A 21440-nucleotide genomic window follows, 5' to 3' on the forward strand; every position below is an offset into this window, starting at 1 on the left:
CATGCTCAGAGAAGAAAAAACACACAAAAAGTAGACCAGAACATGACATCACTTCTGCAGTTGGTTGTTGTTGGCCGACAAAATTTGTGTGCAGTCTAGAGCACATTTCAACCAACACAACAACACTGGACAAAAGATGGCCGATCGGTCGGCCAACAATCGGTGCGTGTGTGCGAGGCATTAGTTTCTGTTTTGTAGACCCAACAGGAAGTGAAGGTACATTTTTCCAATATGGGGAAAAAAACTGGTTCCTTTTTGATAGAATTTTTTTTTAAATTGTTTATCCATATTGATTGTTAGTTGTTTTGTCTTTTTACGTGTTTACTTTAAATGCATTCTGAGTTCTTTTGTGTATTCCATGTGTGTGGCATCAGATTTTTTTTTTTTTTTGTCCGCTTTGTTTATAAAAGCAATTGGCATAAAAGCTAGCTTTTACAAAATTCATTTTGCCACAAAGCATCTCTCTCCCAAGCAAGGAGATAAAGTTCTATTTACATATATAGCTTACAAAAGCCATGTCTCCAGAGACGGTGAACAAACACAACCACCTGGGCACTTACATTCCGTAGCGTTTCCCCCTTTCACCTTCTCACAAAAGAGGCTTTTGACTATTGTAACACACAGGCCTTTGTGCCTTTTGTGGTCGATTGCTGAAGCATGTTGTGTGTTTGTGGAGGTGTGTGTATGTGTGTGCTTAGCGGTTGGAATGTGGGTAGGTTCTTACAATGACAATAAATTGCCTCTATTCTCCATGCAGTTATGGCAGTTCATTATTACACGTCCATTATATAAACTTGCTCTCAATCTATATCTAATTGACCTTTTCTAGACTGTCTTAATCGAGCACAAAGCCTGCTCTGTGGTTGACAAAGTCAAATATTTCACACAATTATGTAGTGATATGGCTGTCAGAGGTAGACAAACAAATCCAGTCTATCGGTTCTGGAAGCCAGCAAGCAGTTTAGAGACCTGAACATTGCAACAGATTAGGGTAGGTGTCTCATCTGATTGTTTCTAGAGCAGGGGTCTCAAACTGGCGGCCCCTTCAGCTGTTGCGGAACTACAAGTCCCATCATGCCTCTGCCTATGGGAGTCTTGCTTTTAACTCTCAGCCTTGCAATGCCTTATGGGAATTGTAGTTCTGCAACAGCTGGAGGGCCACCAGTTTGAGACCCCTATTCTAGAGGCTATGTTGAACATTATGCATTTTACATGCATTACCAGTTAACTCTGACATGCGCGTTTTGCTGGAAAACATAGTAATCACTTGCCTACTGGGAACTTTTACCCCTTTCCTGCCCAGGCCCATTTTCAGCTAATCGCCACAGTTTTTTTATTTTTTTTATTTTTTTCGCTAAATAAATGAAAAAAATACAGAAAATGTTGAAACAAATATTGTTTTTCAGTTTGTTATAAACTTTTCCAAACCAGTAAATTTTCTCCTTCACTGGTGGGCGCAGATGAGGCTGCACTGGTGGGCGCAGATGAGGCTGCACTGGTGGGCGCAGATGAGGCTGCACTGGTGGGCACAGATGAGGCTGCACTGATGAGGAGGCCCTGGTGGGTACTGTTGGGACTGCACTGATAATCAGTGTCGATGTCCCATTAACACAAGCTGGTTATCGGCTCTCTTCTTTCCTTACCCTGTCAGCATGAGTAAAGAAAAGCTGATAACTGGCTTGTGTTTGCATCCATAATCAGCTGTCATTGGACACAGCTGATCATGTGGTAAAGGGCTGCTGTGATTGGCCTTTTACCCTGAGTCTGAAGGCAGCGTGATCACGGGAGGACGGCAAAGTAAGCCCGCGCTGTAGCAGTCTTTCTGCTATAGCACGGCTGTGAAGTGGTTAATGTGTTACTAAACCCAGGACCATGCATTCCTATCTGGTCTCCCACAGTACACAGAACATGGAAATGCAATTATTTTAGTAAATGTAAAATGCTATATACCTTTTTCTCTTCAGCAGTATATAACAGCCTTATGACTTCTATCAGTGTCTGGTTAAAGGTTGTAGGAGGAATTTTACTCTGACTGTCCTATGAGGCTGCAGGACCACTGACTCTCTGTCTGGACAGTGCGGGTTGGCCCCGTGCTGATCACTTACACCCTCCCAAGAAAACAAAAAAAATAAAAAATAAAACACTCTCTAGCAATACACACGAAACTGAGCATGTGCAGAGTGCCTCCTAGGGCTCTGTGCTATGAGCAGATTGGGGATAGTAAACGAAGGGGAGGATCAGAGACGACAGGATCAAACAGCCTTTTTACACAATGCGATTAATCCCTTTAGGTTCCACAGTAACAAGCATGCTTTACTGCATATACAGAACTGATTTTACTCTTCTGGGTTTAGTAACAAATAGGAAATTTATTCTAATGCAACGTGATAAAACATGAGATTTAAACAGGGCCTCAGTTCACTGGTCGAAATTCAATGTCCTACAATGTTTCATGGCTTAAACCGAATAGCCAAAAAATTTATATAGTGTGGCTTTCCAATCTTTATAGTATATGTAAACCCACACCTTGTAAAACAACCTATTCAGTTTAAAACCAATATGAAAGGCAAAACATTTATGTATACATATAAACACCATTATAAATACCCTTTTTTCCCTTCTTATAAGAATAAGTGATCACATTCCCTCTGTTCTCTGCTCTTCCCAGTGAATGGCTGTGCAAAGGGGGTGTGTCAGCAGACATCTGATCATTGGGGAAGAGCAGGCTGATTTCAGACGCAGCCAAAAAACTGACCACATTGTGCTCTCCTGCCTAGTGTGGTCAGTTTTTAATAGGATAGCAGAGGGACTGGCAGAAACACCAGGGATTTCACACAAAGAAAGCAATACAAAGAGAACAGGATACTTTTTTTCATATAAGTAGATGATACAGCAGGCATGTATCAGGAATATGAAATGTTGGGTTTACATATTTAAATTCTAACAGTAATTTTCTAGCTAATTATGTCTGTGCTCACTTTCTCTGCAGTTATTAATTAGCATTGTTCCCAGCTATCTTTGACTACAAAACCACTCCCCTTGTGTTGTTAAATACACCTCACACCCTCCCAACCTAGATTTAATACTAAAAAAGTGATAGCTGGAGTTTGGCTTTAATATATAGAATGCTGCCATTCATAGGTGTCCCCATTGCTCTTCCATAGAGTGTAGCCACTCTAATAACAGGGAGTGTATTACTGGCTGGATCACCAGGCTTAAATTAGTACTTACCCAGCACCTAATGGGTTGTTTTGTATGAGGTTTCTGTCCCTGTTAGGGGAGATTATTCTTAAATTCCTGCCCTGATCCTTCTAATAGGAAGTAAGGGTAATCGTAACAGTGTGAGCGCAGAAATAAATATGTCTTTGTTGTTGAATGGAGAAGAGTTAAGAGGTTTGTCATGTGTTTTTTCTGTTTGTGGGTTAGCGATTGGAACCTTTTTTTTTTGGGAGAATTCTTCTCACCTCCTGTCCTGGTCCAAGATGAACACTGGGTCAAAAAATTAGGGGAAGTCCCCCACCAATGGAGACACAGACAGCTATTACAGTATGTATCCCAGTTTATAAGCCTTCGTCCTTTCTATCTAATCCAAAACTAAAAAAATAAATAAATAAATAATCCTGGCCACAATTTTTACAATTTCATGTATAAACAGCCAATTAAATATTGTTTGGTGACATTAATAAAAAAAATAAAACCCTCCATCTTCTATTCTCTAAGTCCCAATAGCAAAGAGCTGTACTAGTCAGAATAAGTAGAAGGAAAATAGTGGTGTGCAATGTTAAACACAGAAATTCCTCTCTACTTCCAACAGTCAAGGTCGTTTTGAAAAATGGTTCCAGTGAATTATAGGCACAAGCTGCAAATATGTTTTTATAGAGGCAGCAAGTTTCGGCAAGAGAATGTATAAAGGGAATGTTTGTGTAAGTGCTGTTTTATAGGGGAATGTTTATTTAAGGATTTCGTAGTAAAGGCAGTGGGCTTTGTGAGAGGTGGGTATGCTGTTTTATTCCTGGAATGCCAATTCTCACTCAGGATTTGGGGGTGCTACCCACAGCAGACTTTCTGAACCCCGATGTTTCAATGCAGCGCAAATTCTGGTTGTCCATGATTAATACAAAAAAGTACAGAATGTGTATGTGTGTGTGTGTGTGTGTGTGTGTGTGTGTGTTTGTGTGTGTAAATGTGTAATTTTTTATTTTTTTTAGTATACTATATTGCTAAACAATGTTGTTGTAAAGCTTTAGTAGATAGAATTTTAGCTGTTAACATTGATGGATATAAGCCGGCAACTTGGTGGACTCAAACTTTGAAAATCTTGGCTACACAAGTACATCTACTAAAACCATGCTAACGAGTAAGGCCACTGTGGCCGAACTCATAGCATCATTCTTTAGGTAAGAACCCCAATGTTGTAATGTGACTTAAATTGTGGTTGTCCACAATGGATACAAAAACCCCAAGTATGCCTTATTTCTATTTTTTTAGGTACACAATTACTAAGCAATGTTGTTGGATCTAGCGCAGGGGTCTCCAAACTTTCAAAACATAGGGCCAGTTTACTGCCCTTAAAAGTTTAGAGGGGCTGGACTGTAGCCAGTGGTAGTAGAAAATGCCCTGGGATCAGTGGGAGTAAACCATGCATAAGCGTCATTGTGGTGTCAGTGGGAGGAATAGTGCCCCATCATTGGGGTCATTGGGAGGAATAGTGCCCCATCATTGGGGTCATTGGGAGGAATAGTGCCCCGTCAGTGGGAGGAATAGTGCCCCGTCATTGGTGTCAGTGGGAGGAATAGTGCCCGGTCATTGGGAGGAATAGTGCCCCGTCATTGGGGTCATTGGGAGGAATAGTGCCCCATCGTTTTGGGTCAGTGGGAGGAATAGTGCCCCGCCATTGGGGTCAGTGGGAGGACTAGTGCCCCGTCATTGGGGTCAGTGGGAGGACTAGTGCCCCGTCATTGGGGTCAGTGGGAGGACTAGTGCCCCATCATTGGGGTCAGTGGGAGGAATAGTGTCCCAAAGGCCTAATACGGACAAACGCCCTCATCTGGCCTCTAGACCACTGTGTGGAGACCTCTGATCTGGCGGATTGAATTTTTGCTATTCTTAATGTAAAGCACATCTGATACATATTAATTACGGAAAATAAAACCTGGTTGCTGTGGGTTACTGCCCATTGCTTGATGTGCTTAAATATTGAATACGTTTCAAAGTGCAAATTCCTGTGCAAATAAGTTATGAAGTAGGAGCATAGTAAAATTAATTTGTTGTATCAACTTTTCATCCATTGCCACACCTAGGTTTTGATGAAAAGTACATGGATGACAGTTATAATGGGGCATTTGGCACACATTATATAACTGATCAATTTGTATATTCAAGAATGACCTAATTTATTCTACAGCAAGGATGTGTCGATTACGATTGAATGAATGGTCACATTCTGTGGGTAGTATGCATTTTCTGTAAATACCCCTTGCTTATCTAATCTTGGGGAAGAATCGGTCAGCTGCCATTGACACGTCATGATTGTTCCAACCTGAGCATTATAAAAAGTTGGTCACCTAGAGATTCAGTTTTGGGTTGCATGTCCTGCACTTGGGTGTTGCCATTCTCTGGATTTTTTGGAATTACTTATGACCTTGGCAAAAACGGTGTAGAGCTACTCTGGGTGTGACCTAATGGCAATCCAGTTTCCGGTCATGTGATCAGTTAGCCAACCACAAAAACCCAATTTTTACAACTCTAGGGTGTTTGTGTTGTTTGGTGTTGTATTACTACCCTCAGCTCAGCCTGCATCCCTAGTACCAATCTAATGGTTATCTCTTAAATCAGACCTAATTAGCTAACAGCTTTAAATAGCTTTAACATATTTTGTATGGTGTTTGAGTGCAGGTCACATTCCATATCCCTGTTTATTTATAACCAGATAAGGGTTATCCATGTTACTACAAGTTGAAGATCTCTAGAGTTGTAAAAAAATGATGCAGTGAAAGTGTTAACATTCCATTAACACATGTGCGGGTCCAAAGTTATTTTTTCTTTTTCTTCCTTTCATGCCTGCACTTGCATTCAGACTTGCACAAAGGTAACTACACACCCGTTCACTCTGGAAAGTGACGTTGTGTATTCCTAGTAGGGGAAGTTCGGAAATGCAGCTGTAAAAACTTAGCAGTGTGAGTGAGGAATCTGCAAACAACCCTTCATACACCTCAGCAGACTTCGAAAACCTCCTGGAGCTCTGCCTGGCTCAAGATTGCTCGACTTCAACTTTAAGTTATAATAGTAGGGATTAAGATTCACGATTGCCATCTGTCTCTGATTTCCAGGGATGGTCCTAGGTATTGGAGATCAGTCTGGAAAATGTCTGTCTGGTGTAAGAGCATGGAGCCGCTTCTCAATAAAATTCCTGCTCTTAGTAAGGTTGTATTGAATTCTTGTGATCTCTCCATATTGTCTTGACTTTATAAACGTACAATCTTTTCCAGTATTTAAATCGACATTTACAGGAGACCAAAGTCTACCTGCTGAGCGAGTCTAATTTAGCTCCTGCCATTCATCTTGTACAGCTTTTAGGCTCGCTTGCTAAATCCTTCTGGTTTGCCGGTGTCCTAAATGGCCTGCAGAAATTAGGAGCACGTGTTTCCAGTTCATAAACATGGTCTTCTGTAATATGTATGTAAAATGGCAATGCAGCATAAGATCATGTGACAAGAGGTTGCAATGCTGCTGCCAGAAGCATAGTAGAAGACTTCGTAAGTTGCACTTCAATGGAAGACAAACCAAAACCTAACTAAACTTGAATGTACTCCCACCCTCATTCTTTGCCTATTCTACCTACCCTGTAAAAGCATAGATGCCTATCTTTAATGAAGTCGCTCCAGTCTGGTCATGTGACCAGCTTTCAGCACTGTCTTCAGTATAGAGGACGAACAGCCGACAATGTAGTAAACCTGAATTGCATTCTTTTTTTTTTTTCTTTTATTTATTCTCTCCCTGCATTTTGCAGACTCTCTGTAGGAACCTCCTGTGTATGTGGGTACGCACTTACAGCCATTAAATGCCTCAATTTTACTGTAGTGAGTTCACTAGAATGAGCCAGCACACTCTGCATTCATATACCTGCTTTTAGTTTAAGTCAGGGAGGCACAGGAAAGGGTGAAACGATGCAGCTGAATTGCATAACTGTTGTCAAATTAGGAGAGGAAGTGTACTGTATGTTTAATATACGGTACCTTCCTGCTATGATTTATCTAAAAACAGCTACATTTTTTTTTTTTTTTTTTTACAGAAATATATGCCTTATTTGTTTTAGGGGTTTAGATTTAGATGCACTTTAGGCCCCTTTCACATGGGGTGGACTTCGGCAGCGTATACACCCGCAGGTGGATGACCGTTTCCATCCAACTGTCATCCAATCCGATCCGGTAGACAGGTGGGAAACTGATCCCCCATCCGTCTGTTTTTAACGGACCGGATTGGATCAATGTCACCAGGCATGTGTCCGCTGACATCTATCACTCCCTAGAAATCAATGGATAGTCCGCCAGTGTCAAAGGGGCCTTATAAGCACAGGTTGCTGTTACTGAGATCCACAAGTCAAAAAAAAAAATCTGTAGATTAGGCCAGTGTTAACTAAACTTTTTTTTTTTTTTTTTCAGTTGCTGCAGCCATTAAAATTTTGCACAAACTTGAGCCACCTCTCTAAAAAATTAAAGCGGAGTTCCACCCTGGATTTGTTTTTTTTTTTTTTAATACCCCCGGGACAGTCAGGGCTAGTGCTTTCCACAATGGCTAGCCTCTGATCTGTCCCGGGTTGCACTTACCTGCAAGACGAAATACTTACCTTGCAAACGTCTTGTCCAGCGCTGCCATCTCAGATGTGGGCAGCTTGAAGCCAGCGCGTCCTCTTCGGCGTCTTCTTCCGCCTTCTGTGGTCCCACGATGCTCTGCGCCGGCCCCGACGTCACTTCCGGGTCGCGCGCGTCACCCCTCCACAGCTTCTGGGCATGCCCAGAAGCTGTTTAGAAGGGGATGACGCGCGCGACCCGGAACTGACGTCGGGGCCGGTGCAGGCGCAATGATTCCTGGGAGCGATGACGTCCAGCTCCCAGGAATCATTGCAGAGCCAGGAAGTGACGACGGGCCGCGGCCGAGGAAGGAGGAAGAAGGAAGTAAGGTAAGTATATTTTCTTCGCTACGAGGTAAGTAAAAAAAAAAAAAATATGCGATTATCCATTTCTTTTTCAGGTGACCCGGAGCGAGAAGATGGAGGTAAGTATTAAAATAGGGTGGAACTCCACTTTAAGAAAATTTTGACTAATAGTTTTATACATTGCAGCATCATCCACATATGTAAGATACCCAATTTTAGAGATCTATTCTTATAAAGCTAATGCACCTTTGCACACTGGTACTGACTAGTGTTTTTCTCTTCATCCCCAGTTTTTTCTTGCTCGCTCGGCTAATGTAATTCCAGTGCGAATAGTGAGGGTCAGGGGAGGGGTGAACACGGGTGTTGTGCAGAAGTCCTCCTTATCAACTGATGACCTCATTGGTTGTTAGGATGTTGGCCCACACAGTGCCCAAAGTTGTAAAGCTGCACAAAAACACCTGTGACCTTTTTGTAACAAAAAGGCGAGCTTGATCCACCCACTGGCATGTTATTTTTTTACAATTTTTAGGCAATTTACCAAGGCTCCTCTGAAGAACCCAGAAGGCACCCTGGTTGAAAAAGTCTAGATTAGGTGACATGCCTGACTGAGGTTATTTGCAATCCAGTCAAAGTCAAACTTTGGAGGCTGCGGAGATGGGAAAGGCTAGTGCTAAGCTTACGTGTTACATGGAAAGTTAAGATTTGCAAATATTTTAAGCCACTTGTATCGCTACATCTGCTGATAGTTTTACACCCGGTTCACACTGCAGTGACGCTACTTCGGAGCGGCCGCCACGGACTTCATAACATTGAAGTCTATGGCGGTCGCCTCTGGGTCGCCCCAAAGAAGCTCCGGACCCTTTTTCTAGGTCGGAGTGACTTGTGTCGCTCCTATTAGAACGGGTCCGCAGCTTCCCTATGGGAGGCGACCTGTGAGGCGACCAGGTCGCCTCACAGGTCGCCCTAGTGTGAACCAGCACTTAACATGCAGTTTCACTGAAGGTAACCCTTTCCTTTTCCTTGTCGTATAGTCAGAATCGCCCAGGTTTATGGTAGTTATTTCTTTCATATACAGGCGGTCCCCGGGTTACAAACATCTGACTTACAAAGGGAGAGAGACAACAGGAAGTGAGAGGAAATCTACCCCTAGGAAGGGAAATTCACTCCTGTAAGGGCTCTGCTGCTCAGCGGGGATCGATCCGCGATCCCCGCTGAGCCGGCGCATGATGGCTCCGTCTCCGCTTGCAGTGCAGAGAGGGAGGTGTCACAGCCCTCACTGCTCTCTATGGGGAATCGGATGAGAGCGGATCACCTGTCCGCTCTCATCCGATCCGATACCTGAACGGATGGAAAAATAGTGTTTCCATCCGTCCAGATTTCACGGACAGGATCGGATACGGGTGTCAGCGGAGGTGTCTCCGCTGACATCCGCTGCCCCATAGAACTGCATGGAGGATCCGATCAGATCCGCCTAAAAAACTGACAGGCGGATCTGATCGGACCGCCCGTGTGAAAGAGCCCTAAGAGTTCTCATGGGGGGAAAAGGTGTCTCCACTGAAGCTTTATCACCAATCCTTGTTTCCACAACCACCCAAAATTTTCAAAATCCAGTTGTCACAGGGACAGAAAGGTGAGGTGAAATCTTCTGAACAGGGGTACAGACAGCAAAACAAATGGTACAGGATTGTTAACCCTTCCCTATGCTATCCAAAAACCGTAAAAATTATTTATTTGGCTGGAGGTAAACTTAAAAATGTACCTGTTCCGACTTGCAAACAAATTCAACGTAAGAACAAACATACAGACCCTATCTTGTTTTGTAACCCGGGGACCGCCTTTTATATGCATTTTTGAGCCTGACAAAGAATTGACTTGTAATCAAGTTGAGTAAATGTTCAGTGATTGTAATGAAGTATTGTGTTCTAAAAGTGTATAATAAATAGCTAGCTTAGTTCCTTTGCACACATGTAACTCCTACTCTTCCACAGGGTTGTACTAATCCAAATGGCTGGGCAGCCAATGTGTTTAAACAAATCAAAGTTCAGCATTTGGAGCCTTGGGAGCTGTTTGAATAGATGCATGTTTTCTTTGGCTTTTTAACGAAGGAGCAGGACCACATTAATATTTATCAATGACTCTGTGTTATTGAGTTGAGTGACATATGTAAAATCTCTCCAGGGTGTGTACTTAAAGTAAAATTGCACTTTTTATACGTTTTACAGGATTTAACAAACTTTACTACCGATAATATTCATCTTTTCTGTAGATGCTGCGACAGGGCTTTCTAGTGCACTTAATAAAGTCTTTTAATAGAAAGTTCTCTTTTTGCTATAACCACACGATCGGTCCAAAAATAGGGATAAGAGGCAGTGCATCGTGATATCTCTTTTAGAGGTTCAGCATTTAACTCAAAATTTAAACAAATGAAATTCTCAGTGCAATGAACCGGGATAAAATTGAACTTTGCTATCTGACTCCAAGCTCTGTGTAGATTTGTGGCAAAGGCATTGAAAGCATCACTGAAGCTAAAGGTGGATGAAAATTCTGTGACATCCGGTCTACAAACACACTATTGTGATTGCATCTTAAGGAAGATGCAGAAACACTTGGAGGGGTCGTTTGAAATTTGACTAGACTGATATGAAAATGGAAGAAACAAAATTACTCTTTCTACAGATATGACTACTTTTAACTGAGATTTGATTAATTGCCTGCGGTTACTGCACTTTGCATATTGCGTGTGTGTATATGTATATATGTGCGCAAAAGGGGTGCTGTTTGACTGAATGGATTGGATGGAGCTAGAGTTTATCAGGATTATTTAGTCTTTGTTTGCCTAGGTACTCTATGCATCTCCAAATATCGAGAGCTCCACCACTACTGCCATTAACGTTAATTGCAGAAACCTAAATTTTTAATTTTTATAAACCCAGCGGGCTGAGCGGAGAAAAAAAAAAGGAGCTCGGGAGGAACTCTCTGTACGAACTATCCAGTGTTAGTACAGCGATCTCCCCTCTGAGCTATTGTGTTCTGACATGTAGATGCCTCCTACCCAAAACACACTGGCCCATGCGCTCAGCCATTGGCTGATTCGCTGATGGGGTGCTGATCGGCAGACCTATTTTGGTCATGCCCCTTCGACAAACTGGCCCGGCTTCCGTACACACAGGCTAAATGTTGACAGATTTCTATCGAACCGTCGATGCCGCACGATATTGGGCCCTCATGTACAGCCCTTAGGTGTATGTAGCCCCTCTTTAAAGCGGAGTTCCGGCCACGGGGGTGAAGTTTAGCTAAAAATACCCCCGGGACAGTCAGGGCTAGTACATTCCACAATGGATAGCCTCTGTACTGTCCCGGGTCGCACTTACCTTTTAGAAGAAATACTTAACCTTGAAAATTTCTTGGATCTTCCATCTCGGATGTGGGCAGCTGAAGCCAGCGCGTCCTCTTCTGCGTCCTCTTCTGCGTCCTCTTCCGCGTCCTCTTCTCCCAGAATGCACCTGTACCGGCCCGTCTCGTCACTTCCGATTCGAGCGCGTCATCCCTCTACAGTTTAGCAGGGAATGAGGCACCTGCACCGGAAGTGACGAGCGGTGCAGGTGCATTGATTCCTGGGAGCGATGACTTTCAGCTCCCAGGAATCAATGCAAAGAGGAAGTGACGCCACAGAGGGAGGAAGTGGAAGAAAGGTGAGTAAACAAAAAAAAAAATCGTAACTATCCATTTGTTTTTCAGGTGACCAAGAGCAAGCGGATTGCCCAAAATCGATTGTCGATTTTCTGGCCGGAACTCTGCTTTAAATTGTTTTACAGGCATTTAATATGAAAAAGTGTGTTACATCCAATCAAGTGCAATTTTATTTCAATCGAATGATGGTAAACCATGTAATCTCCCTTTTTAATTTGGCCTTAGTACTTTTCAGCTGAACCCCTAGGTTTCCCTTCCTTTTTTTTCGAGAACTTGGCAGACCAGGAAAAGTTATTTTTAGTTTGTAATTAGCGAAGTTCAGGCTACTACCTACAGAATTATGAAAACTTCCTTTTGTGTAAATGGTGTGTATGTATATCGCTCTACCTTCTTTTTCTGTGCTGATTCTTTACGAGTCCCCTGTGAACATTTACACTGTAACTGTCCTTGGTTATGGATGCTATACACCCATCCCTTTCCTGTATCAAACCATAAATAAGACCTCTGCTTGGCTGCTTTTAAAAGTTTGCAAAAAGGCAGTTTTTAGTGTTACTAAAGGATGTCTTTTCATCCTTGGCCTACTCTTGAATGTTTTTTGGTTCTTCAATACATATTTAGTGAAGCCAACCACACTTAATTTTCTGATGAAACCTTCCCAACACATCTCCATATTAAAAGTGTAGGTCCATAGTTTTGGAGAGGAGGAATTTTTATCACTGAACTGTGGCAATAAGCTGTTCTTCATGTGGTTAATATGTTTGCTTGCTGTGCAGATTTTCCTCCTGCTATCCTATTAAAGCTAAATTAAATGGAATGAATAATTTCACATTTTATGGAAATTGAGAATAAGGGGGCTGAATTTGTTTTAATGTTTTGCACTATAAAACTTCTATCTCAGATGAACTTCAGTGTGATGACAAAAACAGACATGGCTGTAATGAAAATGGCTAATTTAAGAGCATAGTTGCTGATTTTATTGCATATTTATTTAATTCAACTATATAGTGCCAACACATTTCTCCTTGTACCTTGTAGAGTACATCCAGTACAGCCAGCCACATCAGTACCTGCCCCAGCAGAGTTTATAGCTTAATGTCCCTACCACAGTCCTACAGTTACACACAAACACACTAGGGCCATTTATGTTTTGGCTTTTTAACCTACCGGCATGTTTTTTGTACTGTGGGATGTATTACAAGCAGATGGTGTTTCTGGTTGGCTTTTAATCTGTGATCCTGAGCTGTAAGCAAATGCACTGCCCAAAATGTGTTTTGTAAACATATTACCTATTTCAAGGTAGCGGTCATCCAAAAAGAGCCAATGGCAATCATTTTATGAGTGGAAACCAGTCTATCATTTTGAGGGGAATTATTGCCACAGTGATGTCTGTATTCCCTGTGAATCAATTTGTAAACTAGTGACCTCACATTTTCCAGCCTTTCCGAAGTGATGGATTGAGATGGTGGGAAGGGGTCTAATCAAAACGATTTTCTAAAGTCAATACATTCTTGACTCCATTGTGCAATGCTGCAAAATATATGACAATGTGATGTACAGTATGTGAACAAGCTCTCCTTCAAGAAGACAACAATTTAGAAGGCACGGCAACCTAAAACAATAACTGAATGGGAATCTTCCACTGGTCTTCCCACACAAAACTTGTAATTGATTACTGTAGGATATTGCTTTTTGTATATTATCAATGTTCTGGGTATTGTGTTACTGAAATTACCCGAAAAATGTATAGATTGATATTTACCCTGGTATTGATCTTTTGCAGGATCTCCCACGCTGATTTGGGAACCACGTAGTGGTACGTTCATCTCATGCTTGCTCACAGCCAGCTGGATGGGTTCGTTCATGGTGCGGCACTCACGAAAAGCATGGGGCGGTTTTATTGACAGCATGCTTCTTCTTTGCTTGTTCTCGGTCAGTTTGGCAATTGCCCGTCCATCTTACAGTCGAGTAGAGGAAACCACTGTAGAACCAGAAGGTAAGCGAGAAACCCAATTATTCAGAATACTGTGTTCAAATGTTATTTCCTCATTTCCATAATGTATTGTTACAGTTCTCAATCCTGTAATTTTGGTTATGTATTGGTGGCTGTGCTTGGTTAGTTTAGCAGAAATCCTTTGGATTGAATTTTTACTCTTAAGGTAATGACCATGGATGTATACACCATAGCTGAATATTTGCAATCCAGCCATCAAGCAAACTTTTTAGACATGCATGCTTGTATAATGCGAGTGTACATGTTTTGCCTATTCAATTTCAGTCTGCAGCTATCCATGACTATAACTGGCAGAAAAAAAAAATATTTTTCTTAAAACCAAATCAGTGGTTTATTATTATTTTTTTTGCCAGAATTTCCCTTAATCCTTCTCCCCTTCTAATGAAAGTGGCTTACTGCAGTTTGCATTTATTTGCATGTATGTGTAAAGGAATTTTAGGAGCGAAGCGTTATTATAAAACTGGGGATAATCATGTGATTATAGCAAAGCCAAATATTTCATTTAGCACTGGGTTAATAAACCTCAGTATACAGAGTAGTAGACCAAGGCATGGGGGACTCTCCACTGGAATGGCAAGTACTAGCATGCACCTAGGATAAGGGAAGGTGGCTGCTGATTTACTTTGCTGATGGCAAAGCAAGTCACAAATACTGAGAAACTGTATCCTAAGTGCATGCATATGAAAGATAACTGGAGTCACTGCCTGAGATTTTTGATTCTGACCTTTTTGATTTGATTCATCCCTCTACCATTTTACTTATTGTCATAGGTTTAACCTTCAGTTTTTATTGAGCCTGTTTAATGTCCCAAAATAGTGTACGAGTGCTTTTATCTTTTTACATGCCCACTGATATGGGTATAATGTGTTCAGTTAGGAAAGTTTAATGCCTCAAATTTCAAGCAACAAGAAAAGCTGGCACACGAATGCTTCCTTTTGATGTGTTTTATTCCAGCACGACACCGGTGTACAACATGGTAAAATGTTAACGCGTTTCAACCGTGGCCTTACCCAATGCCTCAAAATTGTCTGCAATATTCTATTACATTCACATTCCAGGCTCCATAATTGTGCAAGCACTTGTTCAAAAGAGAGATGCCCATGATTACTGTGATAGACTTGCATGCCATCTTCTATTTTTATGTTCTGTTTCGCAGTGGAATTTGCCAATCTGTGATTGTGTTTTCTTTAAAAACACAAAATTTACCTTTACAATCACTTTAACAAATAACAAACATGTCATACTTACCTGCTCTGTGCAATGGTTTTGTACAGAGCAGCCCCGATCCCCCTCTTCTGAGGTCCCCTGTCGGCACTCCTGGCTCCTCCCCTCTTCTGAGTGCACCCCTTGCAAGCCGTTTGTAATAGAGGCACTTGTGCTGGCTTACCCTGAGTCGGGCTTTGTGTTTCTGTGGACATACACAGCACAGCTCGACCATTCCCAAAGCTATTCCCTCACAGGCTGTGATTGGCAGTAGCCAATGGCTCCCCCTGCTGCCTCCTTGTCCAGATAGGAGAAAGCCACTGCTCTTGGGCACACTACTAGATCAAGATTGGGCTCAGGTAAGTATTTAAGGGGGGTGGGGGGGGGGCACAGCCTGGGAAAGCTGAACACAGAAGGTTTTTTTTACCTCATGCAGAGAATACATTTTAAGGTAAAAAACCTTCTGCCTTTATAACCACTTTAAATTCACAGAGCACTGCACATATACATATACACACATACATATATATTCTATATAAAATAAATCCGAGTTAAGTTACATTTTAAAGGTGAAAGTACTTAAGAGTCATTGTGAGTCTGCTTTTTCCCGATCATAAACATGTAAGATAAAGATAAGATGTGCTGCAAGATTGCCTTTTTTCCTGCAGTATCTACTCTGGGGGATTTGTGTTTCTCTTATAGGTCGGTGTCAGAAGATTGTCAGGCTAAGCCCACGTTCACACCGGAATGACTTGTAATGCGATTTGACAGGTCAAATCGCATAAGTTACACCCTATTACTGGCAATTGCACTGTTCATAACGGTGATGCTGACTTTGTGGTGCCGCATTGATTTAAAAAAGTTGTTCCTGCACTACTTTTGCCGATTTCAGGTGCAACTTGCATAGACATCTGTGCATGAAGCCACACAGATGTCTTCCAAGTCACACCTGAACTCACAAAGACTTGTGGCTTGTGATTTCACAAGATCCGCATTCAATGTGAATAAGAGCTAAGAATGCATTGTTTAATATGGATTGGTACACATTGTAGGTTGGCTTTACCTTTAAGAAAACCCTTCCCACCTTATATCAAAATTGAGCTTCAACAAATAGGAGCGTTTTGCACAATCTAGACCTTTACAGGTTAAAAGTCAAGATTTGCATAAAATTTCAACTGCTAATATCTATGGATCGCCTGACTGTTCTGACCCACAGTTTCACTGAAGGTAACCTCTGTTTATTAATTTTGTCATCATATGCTCTGTTTGGATTTGCCAGGTTTATCTTCAAGTGATACTAAAGTCTCATTTTGTTATTTAAAAAAAAAAAAAAAAAAAAAACGTTTTACTTGCCTGCTCTGTGCAGTGGTTTTACACAGAGCAACCCCAATTCTCCACTTCTTGGATCCCTTGCTGGCGTTCCTGGCCCCTCCCTCCTGCCCAGTGCCCCCACAGCAAACAACTTGCTATAGGGGCACCGAAGCTGGGCCGTTGCTCTGTGTGTCCATTCAGACACGGAGCCGCTGCTGGGCCCCTCCCCCCTCTCTCCTCATTGGCTCACTGAGTTTGATTGACAGCAGTGGGAGCCAATGGCACCCACTGGTGTCTCAGCTAGTCCGGAGGGAGAGTCCCGGGCAGCTGAGTCTCTTGTGCAACATCGCTGGATCGGGATGGGGCTCAGGTAAGTATGCGGGGGGCTGCTGCACAGAGGGGTTTTTTTTTATCCTAATATATAGAATGCATTAAAGAACTACAGTCAAAACTTTTTTTTTTTTTTTTTCCCATTTCGAAAAGCGCATGCAAGAGGTTTCCCATGGAGATTTACCCCCTCTTCCTGTCCCATAGCCAAACAGGAAGTGAGAGAAAATCCCTACAAATTAAAGGGAATTCCTTGGGGACCCCCAGGCCACCAGAACTAGCGTCCCCTTTGGAATATTTACCTTTTTTATTACTTTTCTAGGGACAACTCAAAATTGAGTTATGTTTTTTTTTTTCGTTTCACTTTCCCTTTTAATGATAATGGCACACAGGAGAAATAGAGAGGGTGAATCTCCTTTTAACGGGGGCGCAGACAGCAATACAAACTGAAAGGTGTTCTAATCCATCTCCCCTCTATCCAAAACTAAAAAAAAAGTTCTGCCTTTTTAGAACCACTTTTAAATTGGATGCTCCCTCTTCCCCAAACACCTTCAAATTCAGATAGCAAAGGGGATACATGGGGATTCCCAGCCAGCACCAATGTACCTAAACCTGTAAAGGCCACACATTCACTGTAATGTTGCATGGGTCGGCTAGAAAATGTCCTAGTTGATTGATTTAAAAAAAAAAAAAAAATTACAATGTGTAGAGTCTGCATTTTATGCATATTTTTCCACCATACAGTTTATATAGAAAGGTATTGCTCTATGCGCGGCCAAACGACACCATCACATTTCTGGTGAGAAAGGTTCATCACTCATCTTCTTGCCCTTTCAGTTGGCCTCCTTTGAGAATTTCAGGTCCAGGTTCTTCCCTTGCCCAGGGGTAGCTTTTGTAAGCCCTTTATGTTGAATGTCCTGCAGGGGACACTTAGACATAAGATCCATCAGAGTGTATGGCTATCTGTGAACTGTAGATTCCAGGCTGTCAGTCTGAGATGTGAAACTTTGAAAGGTATGGGAGCAATGCAGCTCAGCCTGTCTGTAATGTCTGTTGAGAAGAGCACCACACCTGAAGCTGACAAACTCTCCCTCCAGCACTACACAGATTGAGTGATCAAGTTCTCCCACTGCAAATAAATTAGAAGTAGTAGTCGTGATAATAATCATAACCTAAGTTCATTTAAATGGGGCATGCATCAATAATGTTTTTGACAAATCCATCATTTTCTGGATGTTTCAGTGTAACATTGTATCTTATGGCACTTTTCCACTGCAAGTACCGGCTCGTACCGGGTCGGCTCTACTCGGCCCTGCTTGGCCCGGTTTGCTTTTCCACTGCTGGTACCGCATGGTATAGTGTCGGAACGGTTCGGTACGGTACGGTATAGGTTTGCTTTTCCACTAAAGTAGTACTAAGTTAAGTGGGTGGGATAACAACGGGGTGGGTGGGATTCTCTGACCAATCAGTGGCTAGTAGTGACTGCATGCAAAGGATTGTGTGATATGGTACCAGTTTGGTACCTGTTGGAACCACAATCGAGTAGGTACTGTTTTTTCAGAGCCGTACCGTACCGTTCGGTTCCATGCAGTGGAAAAGCAAACCTATACCGTACCGTACCGAACCGTTCCGACCCTATACCATGCGGTACCAGCAGTGGAAAAGCACAAAAGCGTGCTGAACCGGTACGGTTCCATGCAGTGGAAAAGCGCCAATAGTTCTTTTTTTTTTTTTTTTTTTTTTTTAAATACTTTAACGCCTTTTCTGGATCTATGAATATCAAGCAACTTTGCAAATATAACCTCATACCCCTGTCTTTTTTTTTTTTATGTGTTTGGAGAAATGTGAAAATGTGATTATAGGCCCAGACCAGTGTAAACATTGCATAGTTTATTTTCAGCCCATCTGCACTGTTACTGTAGAGTGAGAACACGGAAGGCTTTTCATACCTATTTGATTCAGTCTATTTAAGTATAACTAAAGGCAAAACTTTTTTTTTTTTTTTTTTTAAGTTTTAGATAGAGGGGAGATGGAATAGAACACTTGTCAGTTTTAATTGCTGTCTTTGCCCCCGTTGAGCCCCTTTCACATGGGCGGTGTGCCCGGCGAACTTTAGTTTTGCTCAGCAGGGATTGATCCGCCAATCCACGATGAGCAGGCGGATGACAGCTCTGTCACCTCTCTGTGTGCAGAGATGAAGCTGTCAGAGCTCCGCTCTCTATGGGTGATCAGATGATAGCGGACCGCCTGTCTGTTTTCTTCCGATCTGATCCTCCAGACGGATGGAAAATAGGGTTTCCATCCGTCCGAATTTCACTGACCGGATCAGATGGCGGCAGGTGTCAGCGGAGATGTCTCCACTGACATCCGCTGCTCCATAGGGCTGAATGGAGCATCCTATCCGGTCCGCCTGAAAAACTGACAGGCGGACCAGATTAGAAAGCCCGTGTGAAAGGGGCCTTAGGGAGATTTACCTGCTTTTTGTCCGGTTTACCATTATCATTGAATGTAAAAGAAAAAAAAAAGAGAGGAACTCTTCCAATGATGACACCAGTTCTGGTGATCTGAGGGTCTCAAGAGATTTCTTAATTTGCTGGGATTTCCTCTCACTTCCTGTTTGGCTATGGGACAGGAAGTGAAGGGAAATCTCCTCAATAGAAAGAAGGGGCAAAAAATGGGTTTAAGATGGCAAAAATTAACCTTACAAGGGAGGTTATAACTTACTCCATCCAAAATGAACAAAAACATTTTGCCTATAGTTCTACTTTAAATTTGTTTTCAGTCGCCATAAAACAATATATCAAAAGTACAATACACTCTTGCAATTATTGGAGAACACAAACCGGCAGCCTGCAACACCATAGGCATTAGTAACTTGGTATGTTGAATTTGATTTGAAGGGTAAGGAAACCTAGACTTTAACTTAGTTGATACAAGAAGGCTTCGTGTTTGCTAATATTTATGTGTAAACTTTCAGTTTGGGTAGTATGGTTGATATATTTGCAGTGCAAAGATTTTTTTTTTTTTCGCAATTCAAGAAAATTTATTGCTTTTTAAAAAAAAAAAAAAAAAATTGCAAAGCTTAGTTCCTGCATTTTAAGACTTGCTTTACCCATGTGCTGCGAGTCTGAACTCTGCTGTCTTCAAGCAGTACAGGTTTGAGTAAAGTCTTCAGCAGTTACCTTTTTGGGAGTTTAAAAGGACATTCCCTGCCATGTGCCGTGGTTTCTCCTGCCAGCCTTTGTCACTAAAATACTCAAAAGTGATGTAGTGTCCAGCAGGAAGGACCAGAATGTGCATGGAGGATGAATGCATTCAGTGCTCCCAGTAATGCTTCTTGCACGAGCCAGTTACTACTAGGAAGTTGGCACTTTAACTAACTTACCCCACCTACCTCCGGATGCCATGTTATTGGCCACTGAGGGCATCCATCACTTTTACTTGTCAACAGCAAGGCAGAGAGGTTTGGAAGGGATGGCCTAAAGCTCTTTTTAGTAAAACGTCCACTGATTTTTGCTTTCGGAGCACTGTAGGTAAGCACTTCTCGGTCAGAGCAGGAAAGTCTAGATGCCAGTTTATAGAACTTGGGGCTAGTACACGTTTACTTTAAATTAGTTTGTGCCTCGGGACAACAAGTGACTACAAATTCCAGAACCTAATCTTTGAACAGCCCTGTGTTTGTTTAGGTGTCAGGGGTCCAGCTCCCACCTTACACGTTCCTATTCTTCATAATGGAAGTGATGACCACTGTTATTAAAGGATTCAATAGTTGTAGCAGAAGTAGGCTGAACATATCCAACTTCTGTTCCTTTTTACGTGTAATTGTTTTAGTCTTCTCACCTTCAGGCGTGTGTAGAGCACTTATGTTTTCCTATGAAACCTCTCAAGTAGAAATATGTTGGCCTGAAAGTTATTAGTGATGTATATAGAAGAGTATGGAAATCCTCAAGGAAATGAGAAAATAGAAACCAGAAGCTCTAAGCGTCCTGGTTTTTCTTTCTTTGTATTTACCTTCCCTATGAATGAGTGGAGTCCCTGCTACCAGTCAGATTGTGTTCTCCTGTGTTTACTGCATAGGACTGACCATGCACAGCTTATGTATTTTTGAGGAGACTGGGCTTCTTAATTTAGCACTCATTTATTACTCCACTTGAGGAAAAATTTGGCAAGGAAAAGGCACATTGCAGTTCATCTTTTACTGTCATGTAGGCAACATTTCCCAGCATGCTTTGTGAGCCAGATGAACAGTCTGTGCTGGGATTTGTTATTCCACATTTGTCAGAAAGCCAAAATGTGCATTGTCCTGCTCTTTCTGAAATCCAAATATGAAAAAACCTGTTCTTTTGAAGAGTGATTAAGATATCCTTGTAAGTGTCCCTTTTTCCAAAGCTTATACAATTTACTATTGTGTACAGAATATAAATTGCAGGGAGGTGCTGGCAAACGGAGTTTCTCTTTCGTTTGAGGGACACAGCTCCTGATATTCTTAACCATTGGGTTATACTGTCCCCACATAAGTTGGAGACTAGGCAGAAAAAAAGTCTGGCTATGCCTATGGGCAGTCCCAGGGGATATACTCCTGCTCTCTACTATAGGTTTTTTTTTGCCTAGTCAGGAGTAAGGCCCTAGTTACTTGCTGGGATCTCTGGTCCTGGCAATTTTTCAATTTTTTTTTTTTTTTCTTTACAATCAACTGCTGGACTGGGTGACGGGCTGGATAATCTAGATCCAGTGGTCACCCCA

The 21440-nt window shown here is 42.0% G+C and overlaps 1 protein-coding gene across 4 annotated transcripts in view; it reads left to right on the plus strand.

Moving 5' to 3' along the window:
- The window catches only part of FGFR2 (fibroblast growth factor receptor 2), a 253809-nt gene that overhangs the window by 148889 nt on the left and 83480 nt on the right, over positions 1 to 21440 (plus strand). For 3 of the 4 annotated variants that reach the window (XM_082267392.1, XM_082267391.1, XM_082267393.1), the window contains exon 2: positions 13626 to 13838. The exons of the other annotated variant lie outside the window; for it this stretch is intronic. In XM_082267392.1, the coding sequence (XP_082123518.1) occupies positions 13694 to 13838 (145 nt within the window). In that variant the 5' untranslated portion in view covers positions 13626 to 13693. The remainder of the gene's footprint in view (positions 1 to 13625; positions 13839 to 21440) is intronic. 4 annotated transcript variants of the gene reach the window in all.

Source organism: Pelophylax lessonae (assembly GCF_965119305.1).
Source record: "Pelophylax lessonae genome assembly, chromosome: 9".
Lineage (NCBI taxonomy): Eukaryota > Metazoa > Chordata > Amphibia > Anura > Ranidae > Pelophylax > Pelophylax lessonae.